Raw genomic sequence first — 16,004 nt, forward strand, 5'->3', positions numbered from 1 at the left:
TCGTTTGGACAGGTTTTTCTGGAATTCCACGACGGGCGACGCCGTCTCGGACCAAACGCCCCCGCAGCCCTTCTTTTCTTCTCTGCCTACTTCCATCTCGATGCGACCCGTTTTCTCCAGACGCGACCGTCGCTTATCTTCTAGCAAGGTTATGAATTCAGAGAGCAAATAAAGACTCGACGCTCTCTAACGGTCCTCCACGGTCAACCTTTTATACACCTTTTACGCGACACCTTGCCGCCTCGCTCGATGGGACACGAAATTCATTTAACTGACTAAGTCAATTTATTTCAATTTCCTATCATTCGTATGCTTATGAATCACCCTGTATTTACACACAGCCATTTACGTATCGATAAAATTGATCAAAGGGGAAAAAGCAACGGATATGATAATTAATTAATTAACCCACTCGTCTTGCGCTCGTTATCACTGCGGTGGACATCGACTCGATGTTTAATAATTTCACGTATAAAATAAATGCGAACGTATGGTTCAATGGAAATAAAATATAATGCAAGTTTTAATTGAAACGAAATATTCGCGGTTACGTAACGCGAGCTTTTCGTAGTGGATCACGTACCATCTCGAAGTATGCCCGGGATGCGTCTAATTTTGCATCTTGTTCGCGAACCGTCCCCGCTGCGTCCGCGAGTTACGCATAAATAAGAAATCGCACGCTTGCAACACGACCTACATAGGGTGGACGATGATGCAAGCGAAAATATGGAAAAATGTAGAGAATGTAGAGTATGTAAATTAACGGTGCGAGATTTCCTTCCGGTGGAAAACAAAATTTTCCAAATACCAACATTAGATTTGCATCAGAAACGTGCAAAAGTCAACGGAAGTGATGTTAAAATGAGAAATTTTTAATAAAATTATTAATTAGGTATTTGATAATTATCTACCCTACAAGTTCCGAACTTTTTTGCTTAAACACTCTGTACGTAGAAGATTTGAAACTTACGGAAGAACTGATGCATACTCTGCTTTGTGCATCAATAATCTTCATCATTTACAATTCTTTTACATTACACGACATTCTGCAGTGATTGAAAGGAAGAGGTAAAAATGCAAATACAACATATTCAATGACTGTTGTAGCTTCGTCTGGGTGCATTCTTTGGTGCAGCTGCAGCTGCCACGAGATATCATCGGTACACCAGGCGTGTTTGTTCCACTCTCTTGGCATAATACTTGTGTACTATATACATATATATATATGTATAACACAGTATGGTTGCATGATTTATAGCAGGCGTTTTAAGGCCACCGGCGCCACTGCATAATAGCGTTAGTGATAAACATTTTCGAGATCCAACCGCGAACACATCGAGCTGAACGCATTCGCTAATTTCACGAAATTATTTGCGGTTAAAGTTTTATGATAATCGTTTGCTTCGGAAACACCGTACGATCCGTGTTTGATTTTCTATCCGTAGGAGAGGATTACCATTCGAGGATTACGAGCACGAAACTAAAAGTCTGCTTCCGTAATCTACGAAGATTCAATCTAGACGAGGCACGTAGAACGCGGTTGTATCTCCAGGCGAAATTAGAATAATTACGTACCACATCCTGTCCTAGGAAACCTTCTCGCTCGTTCTCGAAAAGCTCGCGTTTACCGGCGTCTTTTCTTAAGGAAAACTCGTCGGCGACTGGGAAATTGCGTTTGACACACGACGCGTGAATGCGAATTCATTCTGTCGTTGCAAATTAACTAGTAGCTACGGTACTTCTCTAATTGCATGTAGCTACTCTCTAATCGTAAGCGACGAGTCGCTAAACGCGAAATAAAAATCTGACAATGAGTTTCAAAATGAACCATCGAGTTTGACGAAAAATTGAGGAGTGTTAAACGCGATGGGACGAGAACGGGTAATTCAACGCAAGATCGGTGGTAAACGCGTGAAACGGATTTCCAGCAGAATAGCGGAGAGCGTTGCGCGAATTCCCATTGCTTCGCAGTCCGTGTTTCACGATCGACAAACGCGTCAAGTGCGATCTGTCGCCGGACGATGCACCGGCATGCACCGAGTCCGTGCAGTCACGCGTACGCGTTGCCTGCACGGAAATGCAAGTACCGTCGGGAATGTGCTAGGTGTTCCGTGGTACATCCGCGTACATAGATGCCTTCCCCACTATTCGCCTGGATCATTTTTGCCTTAATTATAATGCCATCCTTCCTCGTATACAGAATTTCATTTATTGGAGCGAAGCTCGGAATTTTTGTGACTTTTTAACTGAAAATCTAGATTATCAATTTTGACCATTCTTTGTGTCCTTGAGGAATGGTCAGAGAAACCGATACCCATGTTATGTCTATGAGAGAAATCGGAATTACGCGACAGCGTTATTGCGCGAGCTTTGAATTCGTGTTCCGTAAATTGAAACTCGGGTTATTTTGTTTTCTTCTGATCGACTTTTAAATATCGCTCCACTATGTCAGCTACAAAGCGGATGGCGGCCTAGTAATACATTGGTAGAGTAAATAGTAGAACGTACTACTGCAAGTAGTATAACACTGTAATAAAATAACTGCATCGCTGGTCGTTTCTTATCGTTAGCAACGCAAACTAGGCTTAAGGAACAAGAGGGAGCTAGGTGAACGGTGAAGGCAGTCTTCTCCTACGTTTCTCTTTAAAAAGAAGTTATCTATGCACACGGGTGTACGATCAAACGGACGACCATTTACCTCTGGCGGACACTGGACCCGTTCATCGCGAACCAAGCCGGATGACGATCGTTTCGTTCGTTTAAGAGGCCCGTTACTGGACGCTGCAATTGCAGTCGATTTTCTCCTTATCCTTTCGCAGACGAACCACGTACAGATACAGGGTAATTCAAAAGCGATGGCAGGAAAATCAAAAAAATAAAATTTTACTAATTACCACGCGTGTTCAACGTGTGAACTAATACCCGATTAACAGAATAGTCTTCTGTAATCCAAAGGTGTTGACTTTAATCAAAGGATTAACATTGGCGCGTTTCATCGAACGGGCCGTGGTTCCCTTTGGTGTTTTCGCGGCACAAATTACAGCGACATTAAACGCGCAATATCTAGCACGGAACTTCCGACGATGAGCTTGAACAGGCAACGATGGAACGCGGGAATTATAACTATAATGAGAGCACCGGTAACACGATTGGACCACGCGGTGAGATAATCGTATTTTATTACGCGAACCACCATCCAACGGCTCCGATGTTCACGAAGGAAGTGCCTTGATATTCATTATTAGCGATCGTTAAAATTAATCCGGCTTAAGGGACTGCTAAGAGGATCGGGACGAGCGGTAATTTTCTTTGCTGTTATCTTTTTTTTTTCTTCTTCTTATTCTCTTTAACGAGCAAAGTTCTCAATGAACAGGGCGAAATAAAAAGGATTCCTGAAATTACAACGAAGCTGCGTCGATACGAACCGATAACAGTTTAAAGGAAAAAACTTAATGTACCAAGGATTAATCTAATCGTATAATTGAATGATCGATAAAACGATTAATTAATCGAGAGTATAGAAGTGCTAGAGAAAGGGAGCGTGATTGCTTTCTTGCACCTTGTAATTACTGACCGACGATAAACCGTGTACACGGCAATAACTTAGCTTCATTGTATCCACTAATCGCTTAATTCTCTTTTTGCTGATTTCCCTTTTATCCTACGTTCGTTGATTTAACAAGTTCTATCGTTGCTAGAATCGCTCGAGTAGAACAATTTTCTCTCGAGTAGCTGAATCTAGCTTTCAATCTCGGCGACCGAACAGTTTGTGGGCAATCAAGCATCGCTCTAACTTTGCTTTAATCCCGTGCCTTAGAGTATCAAACTCCCATCGTTAACTATCGCTATGTCGCAACGCGATATTCAACTTGGAAATTATCAAATGTTATTATTTCAGCAAGGTTAATAAAATCTACTGTTGAATTACTGAGACACGACTAACTCGTTAGTAATTCAATACCAGCAAGATCACCGTTTCTCGTTCACTTTGCGAACGCGCTCATCTTCCATTCGAACAACGTCTCGGTTGAACACACCTAGTGGCAAACTGCGAGCTGAATCGTGAATTTCCTCTAGCGAACGAAGACACCGAGGTAGAAATCTAGCAATCGAATGGTTGACGGGTAACACGTCGAATTCGCTGATTCCGATCTACAGGGGTGATTGTACTCGCGAACGCAAGTAAACCGCACGCGTTAACCGACCAGTATTCTGGCACGACCATTGTTCCCGCCAGCTTATTGTTGCATTATCCTCGGCATTATCGAGCCTTATTACGAGGCAAGCTTAAAGTCAGCCATTCAGACCGCGGGGATGAACTCGACGATGATCGCGGCGATTTTGTAATCTGCTCGAACGTTTTCGACGAGCGTTTATGGCTTCGAATAAACGAGCGGAGTTTGAAATTTCAGTTCTCCGATACCACTGGCTGAATGAATTGAAATAAAAAAATGTAAGGAATTTCACAAAAATTTCGTGCAAACGAATTCGGAGATCTCCAAATTTCAACGTTATAAAAAAGAAAAATCAAACGAAGGGACGAAGGATCGAAATGATGAAAAATGACCCTTCGAAGAACGGGCCGGTAGCAATAACAGGGTACGAGGCACGAGATCGAGTTTCTTGCTTATTTTTAATCTTGCCAACATTCTCGTCGATGCTGTTACTCAACAAGGCGACGAAGTTTTTTGCATTAAATTGGCAAGGACTACCGATCGATTTACCTTCTTCTTCCTTTTGCTATTCCTTCCCGGCGCGCTCTTTTTCTTCTTCCTGTTCGCGCGCGACTACACCTTACGACGCGAATTTCATTAGCATTTTATGGGATGTATCATCGCACGGGTCACGATGTTCGACCGCCTGTTTTACAATGCCCCGCTCGAGGGGGAAAGGGCGAAAGCTTGTTTCTACCATTTAAACGTCCCCCACGAGGTGCATGAAAATTGTCTCATTCATTTCTTGCTACACCTTTTTCCTGTTGGAATAACAATTTCTCCAATTCTATTTTAATCGAATATTCTCTTTTCTACCACGCTATTAACTGAAGCAAAAGTTCTGAAAGTCCCATCAAATCGTAACAGCTATTGTCAAAAATCTTACAATTACTTACGAACAACACTACATTGTAGATGTGAAGAACGTATTTCAGGAAGTTCACCGAACAGCATCCGTCGTCTCTGCTCCTCGACCTGCCGGAAGTACCGGGAAGCCTCTCGGCGCTTTTAGCCATGATTGCTTGATTCGTTTCTTCTTCTTGCGTCCCTGTTGTGCTCGTCGTCGTCGTCGTCACCTCGTCACCGACTCTGCAAAGCACACGAAATTTCGAACGTTTTAGAAACTCTTGTAGCACGGTCCCGTACCAGCGGATGAAACGGAGAGGGTGGAAAATTCGATCTCGTTGCAATGGTGAAATTGCATTTCTTCAACCGACGCGACGAATCATTTTTCGACATCTCGGAAATACTTCCGGTCCGATGCTCCGCTAGAAACGTAAGTAAATCTATCTTCGAGTACTGCTTCCGGTATCTGGCAATTGGCCAACGGACATTACGCGACGCTGTATTTCCGGCAAGTAATACAATTATTCGCGGATAGGATATTCGAACAGACTTTTCATGCGATCGAGCAAAAAGCGGACTGTGAGTGGATTGAATGTGGACGAGGAGCGGACCGAGTGGGTCAAGGGGATGAAAATTCCAAGCCGACGACAAAAATGCTACCGGGAACAATTCGTTCGGTCGCGGTAACGAGCGAGAATTAATTAGGAACCATGCCAGCCGGTCGGTTGTTTACTCGCACTAATTGTGTTTCCGCAATTAGAGCGTATCCGATCGAGAAACAATCGGGCCAGGCAACTCGATGAAGACGTAATTGAGTCTGATTCGTGGGTATTCTTCGTCCCGGTTCGGATTCTCTCTGAATTCGAGAAGGACGAACGACAGGCTAATGAGAACGAACGGATAGAAAGATTGCTAGTTGGAGAGACAGCCGGAGAAATCTGAGCGGAGAGGACGAAAGAAAAGAAAGCGCGAAATTAAATGGGTGTGACCCGTCTGTATCGTGTGGGCGAAGTAGTTTCGACCACGAGCAGCCGGGCATAAAGGGAACTTCTCGTCCGGATGTGCTGGACGCGTACAATTTTTTGTTTTCATTTTGTTTTTGAACTGCCCGGCTGAAACATTTAATACACGCCGAGCTGGATAACTTTCCGCTGGTTATTGGCCCTTTTTTTCAGTACACCTGGTGAATACCTTTCAGCGAATGGCGTGCAAATACCAGAGATACATTTATCCATTTCCATGCTGTTATTTGACAAATTTCAAGTTTGCTTTTAGATTCTCTTTTTTTACCATAAAAAAGATTTAAAACCTGTTCCACTGGAAATTTCAGAATTTGAAAATTTTCAAACCTATATTTTGTATTATTATTCACTGAAACGGCACAGTTTTTGTAACAGAATGTATCCAGTTTATCGTCCCTTGTTCGTAGTTGAAAATTTCAAGATAACGCTTTCCCGCCATTACACGGACATCGGGCGGGAAAAGAAAGAGACAGGGTAGCAAAGTTTCCCGGCAAGTATCGTTCATTACAGCAACGTCGTCGGTGAACAGAAGCGAGGAACGAAGATACGGATCACGGAACAACGTAGTAAACAAGGCAGTTTTCCCGGACGAAAAACTCGAATAGATCAACGACAGAAAAGACGGCTACCAGAGACAATCTTGAACGGAGAAACTTACTGCTTCCGGTTTAACGGGGCACCAGGAACTTTCGCTATCCAGTTTTAAAGCCGCGAAACGAAGATAAATTTTATATATCTTTATTTTGAAATTTCTCTATTCTTTTAATCGTCGGACGAGGAGTGAACAAGGTATTCAGGTAGATTCCGGCACGAGCGAGAAGTTTCGACAGAACCGTTGAAATAGCTCGTTTTAACAGAACGCGCGTCATCGGGGACGATAATGGACGTGAAAATAATCGATGTCTCGCGAGAAGAGAAAAATTCGTTCGCCACGCGCCTCTCACTCGACGGTGTTAACCCACGTGCCACGATCGTTGGCCACGTTGAACGCCCACGTACAAATTTACAGCCCACGTTTCACGATGACGCATCGATATGCATCTACGAGTCTGTTTTTACAGACGATCCAGAGGAAACAAACCGTGGCATATTGATGGGCCAGCCGTCTTCGGACGAGGAGACACCGTACGCGTCCACGATCTCTCTTTCCATGCTCGATTTAGGAACGAGCCAATTAAATCCACTCCAGTTTTCCTCTCTTCCGCCGAAAACTCTCTCCATTGTACGCTGAAGTCACGAACAGGATCCATTTAAATCGAGAATACACATTGGATAAGATTTCATCTACAAAGCTTACATCGACACTGTTTTAACCGACAGATTTTAATTCTACAGGATGATTCAAAACAAGTTTAATATCAACATTTTTAAAAGTTTGTTATAATCTTATAATGTCACTCGAGGAACGTTATAAAAATTCATAGATGGAAAAGGAAACTGTCATTGTCAAACGATGAAAGCTCTGTAGATGAAGATTCACGTAGACGATTTCGATATGTTCCTTTCAATTGCACGAAATATCATCGTTGAACGATTCACTGGGGCTCACCGGAACAGAAGAGGAGTTGATCAAAAAATCTACGATCAAATTTTTTTCAATCGGCCCCCTCTTCGTTTACGATTCACGAAGGCCCGCGTTAATTGCCAACACTATACACGCACACGTTCCAACCGACTCCATCGAAAAGCATGTCTCATAATATATCAGCAACGACAATCGGGGGGGACTGTCGTTTCGATCCCTTCCCATCAATCTACCGCAGTGCCATGTTCCCAGCATAGACATATCCTCATTTATCCCAATGTCCTACACCAACCTAGCCAATTTGCTAATCGAGCCAATCATCCAATCGCATTAACCTTGCCGGCCATTCAGAGACCCCGGTCTCCTTTTTATTGGACGGTTCCTGCGACTACTTTTTCACGTTAGCGATATACACCAGGCTGGTCATCAAGGTGTACAGAAAAGGATGTTTCGTCGTACTTCGTATCGCTACCTTTCTTTTATCGATCGTTTCGCAAACAGAGTTCAAGATGAAGCAAGTTTTTTTTTTCTTCGAAATTTATCTCTCGATGTTTCCAAGAACTTTGAAAATTTTCAACCTCGAACAACCATTCGGATAATTCTCAAAGTTCCGTAATAATTGAATTGCTCGAATGCCCATCACTATACGTCGATTTTATTCACCCTCTGTCCTATAAATTCCAACCCATGAAATTCTCTCAATAAAGATAAAAGAGGAGGACGGATAGAGGAGTCCATTCAAAAACATCAAGAGTCAAAAACAAAAGATACAGGATGCTGAAAAGAAGGAATTTTGCCTCTTCAATGACTCGCAATTGCGTGCATTTTAACGACACAACTTTGAAAAGAAGCATCAGTATCGACCTCTCTTTACTTCCTGTTTCAATCAAAGACTTACTCTCTCTCTCTCTCTCTTTTACGTATCATTCTCTTCCGTTTTCTGTTCACATTCTAGCCGGTTCGATTCATCGATAACTACTGTCACTCGTTAACTTTCCATCGTGCCTTTTGTCTTTCTCTTTCAACTTGTCACACTATTCCCATTTCAATTAAACGCTCGACCATAATGACGTTCTACCTTACAGGTATCATTTACGATCGACCGACGAGTAGGAAAAATCCGGATCGACACGATATCGATTTTATTGCCGCGCTCGATTTACCGCAGGTTGCAGCAGCTTGCACCAGCTGGATGCAACGTGCGGCATTGCACGGGGAAATGTGCAACGAACGAGTACCTCAACGGCCCACGCCGTACGCCTCTGCGCTTACAAACGCGTTGCACCGTGGAAAATTGGATAATGCCACTGGCCAGGAATATATACTATTGCTTCTCTAAGCTAAAGGCTTCTCTAAAGGCTTCTACCTCTTCAACTAACAACTCCTCGTCCATGTTTATTCTATAACATTTCGTAAAACCGTTTGTCGCAACTTAGATTTCCTTTGATTAATGGAAAGTGTAGAGAAAGGATAAGCCAAGATCTAAAAACAAATGGTGCAAGATTTTTCCCCTTACCCTTAATCAAGAGAAGCCTGCGTTGCACCTAACTGTGCACCTAACTAGCACCCAAGTATGCTAGCCTTCCCTAAAAGAAAATACAACCTGATGTCACTACCTATGAAACGAGTATTCGATTAGTATTCATTTCAAAACAAGTTGATTCATAAATGGCGATAACTATGAGCAGAAATAGACGGAACTAGTCTCGAGGAGACCTCAAGTGGAACTATGAATCGCAAACAATATTTGCCGCGATGAATCCCGAGTTTGCTAATATCATAGTTTTGGGCAAGTTTAAACTGGCAGGAGTTAGCCACAGGATATAGAGAACAGTATAATTTAATTAAAACGTTCCGAGTATGTACCACTGATACTTGTTAAATAACTGTCATCATACAGTAATTATACGAGCAAGGATAACAGTGATTTACTTGAAACTTATGATTTCGTTCGTGCTTTTTAATTTACTCGCGGTATTTCTCTCGTGGCGAGCAATTCAATTAGAAAAATGAACGAGTTTGCATGATACCAATGATATACACGCGTGCTTTTTGATTAATTCCTACGATCGATCGGACGATGCGTATATTAAAATTGATTGAAACGAATTGAAAAAGTCAATTAATCGTTCATCACTGCTGATCGTGATTTTGAACAGAAATCTGAACAAAACTGATCGAAACCTTGGATCATCACTTTGCTTGGTCATTCTTCGATTCAACCACCGTCCGTTAACTATTACGACGAGTGAAAATAAATAACCGTGGTCCGTCCTTTTTTATTCAAATGCTGATATTTCCATTTAACTGTTGGACGGGCCACAATGGTCGGAACAATAAAACGCGTGCAGCGTGTGTATTCATTGAAGAGGCGTGCCGGCACGGCCGGTGGTAGAAACAGAAGAGTAATCTTGCGTTGACTTTCGACGAACAACAGGGTGAACCCACCCCTTACCCCGCCCCTCGCCATCCAAAGGCCATTACTCACCGACCGTGTCCCGCTGTCAGGTGCAATTTGTTCGGCTCGCAGAAGCGAGAAGAAACGACAAACCTTGCTTTGCTTCGTGACAGATGAGACCAGAGAATCGTTAAATAAAAAAATCAACGAAAAAAGAAAAGCGCAGAAAAGAAATTCGATGGCTGATGTTTCACGCGTGAAACATCGAATATTTCGCCTCGTCATCGCGACGATAATTTTATACGATTCTACTACCTGTGCCTTTCGGAATTTCTTTCTTCCTCGAGGCGTCTTGAAATTATCAACAAACGAACATTTTTCTTTTCACGGAGAATTCTGTGTATCAGGGCAGAAGGGTTAAGACGATCAAAGAGGAGAGGAACAAAGGTAGCGTGAAGAAATTATTTCCAGGAATAGCAAAGCTTGGCACGAAAGAAGATGTTAATCGAGGTAAAAGAAGAGAACACCCTGTCTCGCCTGAGGGAGGCTAAAAAGAGTGGTTCTCTTGATCGACAACGAGGAAATTACGCTTTAACGGCGTAAGAAAATGAGAATAGAAGAAGGCAGTGAGGGTTATATACCGATGTAGCGTGAAGAAAAAAAAAAAGGCAAGATGGAAATTATCTTTTACCCTTTCAGGCCGGTCGGCTCGTTAAACCTCGTCCTGTAGGCTGGTATGGTAATAAATAATACTCTTGCTCGGAGTTGCAACAAACGTAAGAAAGTGTTAAAACATAAAGAAAAAGAATAAACAATAAAGTTTTCTTTCTTATTACCCTTTCCCAATCATGAATACAAAATCATGAATACTTCGATGTTAAAAGAAATATTTCAGGGATTGACCTACTCCGGATTCCAGGAATAAAGGAACGAAGGTTTCAACCCTCTTTTAAGCGAGGTAGGATAAACGGTAAGAAAATAATCCTTCCCCGATTCTAAATGAAATGCCTTCCTCCTGTAGACTCTTCGTGAATCCGTCTGCCAACAGGTTCATCGGTGCAAGTGGATATCCATTCAACTCGGAATGCTTTTCAACTCTGCCCGTTCACTTTTCTGCTTTTTACTTCGATATTATTCGAGCGTTGCCGGACAGGGATATCTTTTAGTAGTATAGACATACAAGACGATTCAGAAATAGCGACAGACAGATATTCATAAAATACGAAAGTACCGTGCGTCGGCGACCTTCCGGACGGATTCTTGGTATCTCAAGATTTCAAAGTATTACGATGTTTCATATCACGGGTGGCCACTAATAAACGATTTAAAAGTATCGACAAAGAGCTTAGCAAGATTTAATCACGCGATGAAAGCCCGAGGAAGAAGGAAGGTTATTCATTGAAAGGGAAGAAAGGAAGAATGAAAAGGTGTTTAAAACTTTACGGACAAGCTTGGTGACTTTATGCGATGCTAAACAAAAGTGTCGTCTCTGGAGGACAAAGATCGTAGAAGCTACCCTCCTTCTATTTTCCGGATACAAAAGAGGGAAGCGGCGGTAATGAAAGAGAAAGAAACGTCAAGGAAGAAAGATCGCGAGGTGTCGGAGATTCTTCGATACCCTAGAGATCGTTCCCTTTTCTTCCCCGACTTGTTTTCTTTTTTCCTTTCCCTGTTTCGTGGGAAGGTTGACAGCCAATAAGGAACCTCGACACCTCATCGAGCAGCCCTTTCCTTCAGGGAAGATAAGAAGAGAGAGGGAAACACGATTCGTCTCTCTGTTTGCCAAGCGAAAACGAAAGGTTGGATCGCTTGATAGCCGCTTAATTACTTGGGGAATTCCTTTTGAGCATTTAGGAAACGCTTGCTACGAGACAAAGGGACAAGTTTCGTGATTGCTAAGGTGTTACCTTTCGCGTAAGACGAATCGAGATTAATTCTGTTTCTTTAATTAATTTCCGGATTTGAGCTTACAATTTGTTACTTTATGTAAGTGTTATTCGAAATTTCTCCAAGTCGAAATAAACTTTGGCATTTCAAGGGAAGGGTTAACGAACGCTATCTAACTCGAAGTTTCGAACCATTTCTTTCCGACGTTTTGTATAAATTGATTTTTATCGAGGACGAAAGGAAGGAAACGCGATACGCAAAGGGTCAACGAAAATCGTCGCAAGGTTCGTACGGTGTTACCATAAATGGCCTGGCGCGGGCCAACGAGCACGTTTCTCAAACCATTAGGTGAAAGGACCCCTCCTCATTGTGTCTCTTTTTCTCTCTCTCCTCATCGACTACGTTCCTCTTTCCTCATTAAGTTGATTGCTCGATACCTCTCGTGGTATAACAAACCGCGCTTGCTGCTTCCTGCTTCGTACGCGTCCTCCATTCTATGTTACATGAAAAATGGCCCAATTAATTCCTACCTCCTTCTTCTTCGCTTGCTTCGCGGTACGATTATTGCCACAGCTGTTAATTGCTACCGCGACCTCGACTCCGCTGTCATTGTAAATTTTAATTGATCTTTCCTGAGATGTTCGACCGCGATACTGTTTTTTTTTCAAAGATCACTTATGTTGATATTTTTCCCTGGGATATCAATATTTTTTTTTCAGAAATTACGAGCGAAGATTATTGTTGGAAATTAAGGAGTTCGGAATTTACAGGATAAACGCACCGAGTTGTTGATGAATATTATAATAAATCATTTTTAATATATGCTAATTACACTTACCCTGCGTCATCGGTGTGTAGCTTGAGGCCGATTTCTGACACGCATGTCCACTTCAAAATTTTTTAACTCTCCCTCGTTACTACTACACCCTGTATCCTGAAACACAAAGAAAAGGTTCGAAAATTAAAAAAAATTTCTTATATCTTTCGAAGATGTTTCCCAAGTAAAAACAGCGAGAAGGTTTATTTCCACTCGTTTTTCTTCTTTTTTTCTTTTTTCAAGTCTCAAGGTACGAGTTCATTCTCGCTCCCCTTTATATTCTCCAACCTGTCCACTATTTTTCGTCGAATGTCGAGAGGATGGTCTGGCAATTGCGAGCCGCCAGGTCCATTCGACAAACGTACTCGAGGCACGCAGCCACCATGAACGAAATAAGAACGTATTCCCCAAGCGATTGAACCGCTCTCGGTGTAATAGAATTTTTCTGTCCCGTCGAATCCCCGTGAAATATCTGCCCGCTCATCGAACGCTACCAGCTCTCTATATTTTCACGTCAAATATTTTTTGACGAAATTTACATTCACATTGCCTGACATCGATTCGACGAAACGAACTTTTACAATTTCCCAAACATTCCGAATTTTCGAAATGTCGAACAGTTTGGATTCGAGGAAGAACTTCTGATTCAAGCAGCGGTGGAACGTATTTGTCTTCGAATTAACGCTCGCTCGTTCTTCTCTCGGCTCGCAAACGTGCGATAAGCCAGCCTTAACGCGAATCGTGGGCCGATTTCGGGACCCGTTGCGATTTCCGCTACGGAATAGCGTAAACAACCGCACGCAGAGCCACGCCGTGTAAACGCGATCAGATTTACGAGCACGGCATTTACCGCGATAAGCCACGACGAGCCGTTAATGCGAACCGTCTGCAACTGCAGCAACGACCGAGCGTTTAAAACACGCCACACGTTTCTACCTGCTAACTTTTCGCTCCTCGTGAAATCGTTGGCAAACGAACGATCGTCCTAGACGTGGGTGCCGATGGAATCTCATAAATGCTTTCGAAACTTTATATCGTTTTATTGTAAAACTCATCGTCGAAATCAATTTATGGCGACCGTACGCGAAGGAAAGAGGATAGATAATCATGGGTTAAAATTAAATTCTTTCGAGTTTATTGAGTTATATTACGTACAATATTTGCCTTTTATAGTATACGCACACGAGAATAAAGGGATGGGAAATTTTCAGCTTTTCAAAAGTTGAAATCGAATATCATAGAAACGTAGATTACACAGAGCCTTGCGAGATAGAGAAAAATGGTAGAAAATAGAGCGAACAGAGGAAAAGATAAAAGACAGTTTGAAATTCCTTTTTTTTTCTCTCTTCCTCGGGACGTTCTAAAGCTCGCGAAGCCACCTCTTGTCCGTCAGTCGTCAACAATATCCGTGTTTTTCGATCAAAGCCTTTCCTCTATCCTCGAATCCTGTTCGTTCGATTGAAAGAATGCCCCTTGGGATTATTTACCAACGCCTTTTTCCAAACATCCTTTACCTTACCTTCTTTATTGCTTTTGCGCTCCTTTAAATGGATCCCCATTTTTTAATAGTTTAATTCTAAATTTCATTAAAATAATTCTTATATCGGGATATAAATTACACGTCTCTTACTCGCGGTCGAATTGAATTGTTTCAGCTTAATCGTCGCTCGAAATAAATCTCCAAGAGGTGTTTTCTATTTAAAGTTGCTAAGTCGCGTTTCATTAGCGAGCCAGCTGGGTAATTTGTTTCTAGCATTCTCTTCGAGAACCACTTTTTGTCACGGTGATCTCTTTCTCGCGTTCGTTCAAAAGTGAACAAAAAGGAATCACGAGAGTTTCGAGACAAAGGGAAATTTTAACTTGCGAATTTTCAGTTTCGCCTCTCCATTTCTGCTCGTTTAATACTTTCGCTTGGAATTTTCATGGAAAACGCTACGTTTTAATTCGCTCTTCTATATCAGACCAGCCGGGTAATCTCCCTTTTTTATTGATTCTCCCATCAATGATTTCATTCATCGTTTATACGGATAATCGAATATTGATGGATTCTACCGATTCTTTCAAAATAATTCGATGGAATTTGAAATAATAAAATGTCCAAGGGACAATATTAAAAATCTATAAATGGCTAACAGTATCTCTCCACTGAAATAACATTGAACTCGCAAAAAATACAATGTAGCTACGTTCGAAACATGGATGGTAACATATTAAATTCATGATATTATCATCGATCTATTCGATGAAAATAAACGATTTGAAGCGAGCATTAATTAACCGTTTATTTGTACAGTGTATAATATCATGCTGTGCGTTACATGAATATTTATTCATTGAAATTTTGTCATCGGCAATATGGGATAATAAATTTACTCGTGTGATATTAATTAATCGAACCGGACTGCCTCGTTTTCCAACCGAATAACCAATTAATAATTCCTAACTTTATCTCAGCTTCGACTAACGAAATCGTCGCCGATGCTGGGTTGGAAGATTCTTCGAAGAAAGATTTAAGCAAGTTCCTTGTTCTTTCAGAAGTTCGCCAACGAGTAATGTATAACTATGTCAAGGGAGAGTGAACGAAACACGGTTAACGGTGTCGTTTCTTCTTAGTTACCTGCTAAAGAAAAGGAAATTAAACTACCTTCTCTATTCTCTGTTCCATACATTTCAACGAAGAACGTGTCTCAGAAATGACGTTAATTTAAACGCGTCTCTCTTTTCACATCCATCTGATTTTCTACTCTCGTCGCGCGACTCTCAACTTTAATCGCGTTAACGGGTCGACTAACACGGTAGATATATCGAAACTTTAATTATTAATAATAAAACAAGTTAATCCTCAAATTTCGAGCTTTCAATTTACATTAGCCGAGAGTAACACCAGCTCGGAGGCTAATTTCGACTAAACGAAGCACAAAGGTCTGAGCCAATTTCGAAAACTCGTGCCACGTAATCAACGTCAAAACAATCTGCCAGACACTCGACCAACGGTTGCCGGATAACTATATTATACGGGGGTTTCTAGGTATCAGCCCTTCGGGCGAACAGGCCAGGGAAATTTCAGCCGTCCGTAGGGTACAATCTACTTACAAAGCTAATATCCACTGCCGTCGGCCCAACATCGACAACAAGGGTAGATTCTATTAAGTGGCGACCATCTAATCAGATACCATCCCTCCGGGATCATTGATTCGATAATCTCGGATTCGGCTTGGACCGAAAAGAAGTTGAAAAATTAATCCCATTCGTGATTTTCTCCGTTTCATAAAGATCACGATTGTTAAGTCGAATC

The 16,004-nt window shown here is 41.9% G+C and overlaps 1 protein-coding gene across 8 annotated transcripts in view; it reads right to left on the reverse strand.

Moving 5' to 3' along the window:
- Positions 1-16,004, reverse strand: part of LOC117600380 (CD151 antigen) — a 35,502-nt gene that overhangs the window by 10,802 nt on the left and 8,696 nt on the right. For 2 of the 8 annotated variants that reach the window (XM_076692681.1, XM_076692682.1), the window contains exons 2-4: positions 12,731-12,826; positions 12,185-12,386; positions 5,111-5,303 (exon numbers count right to left, since the gene is read on the reverse strand). In XM_076692681.1, coding sequence (XP_076548796.1) covers positions 5,111-5,303; positions 12,185-12,195 — 204 coding nt within the window. In that variant the 5' untranslated portion in view covers positions 12,196-12,386; positions 12,731-12,826. The other 6 variants (XM_034315768.2, XM_034315770.2, XM_034315764.2 and 3 more) reach the window with 5 other exon arrangements.

The sequence above is a fragment of the Osmia lignaria genome, chromosome 15 (assembly GCF_051020975.1).
Source record: "Osmia lignaria lignaria isolate PbOS001 chromosome 15, iyOsmLign1, whole genome shotgun sequence".
Classification (NCBI taxonomy): Eukaryota; Metazoa; Arthropoda; class Insecta; order Hymenoptera; family Megachilidae; genus Osmia; species Osmia lignaria.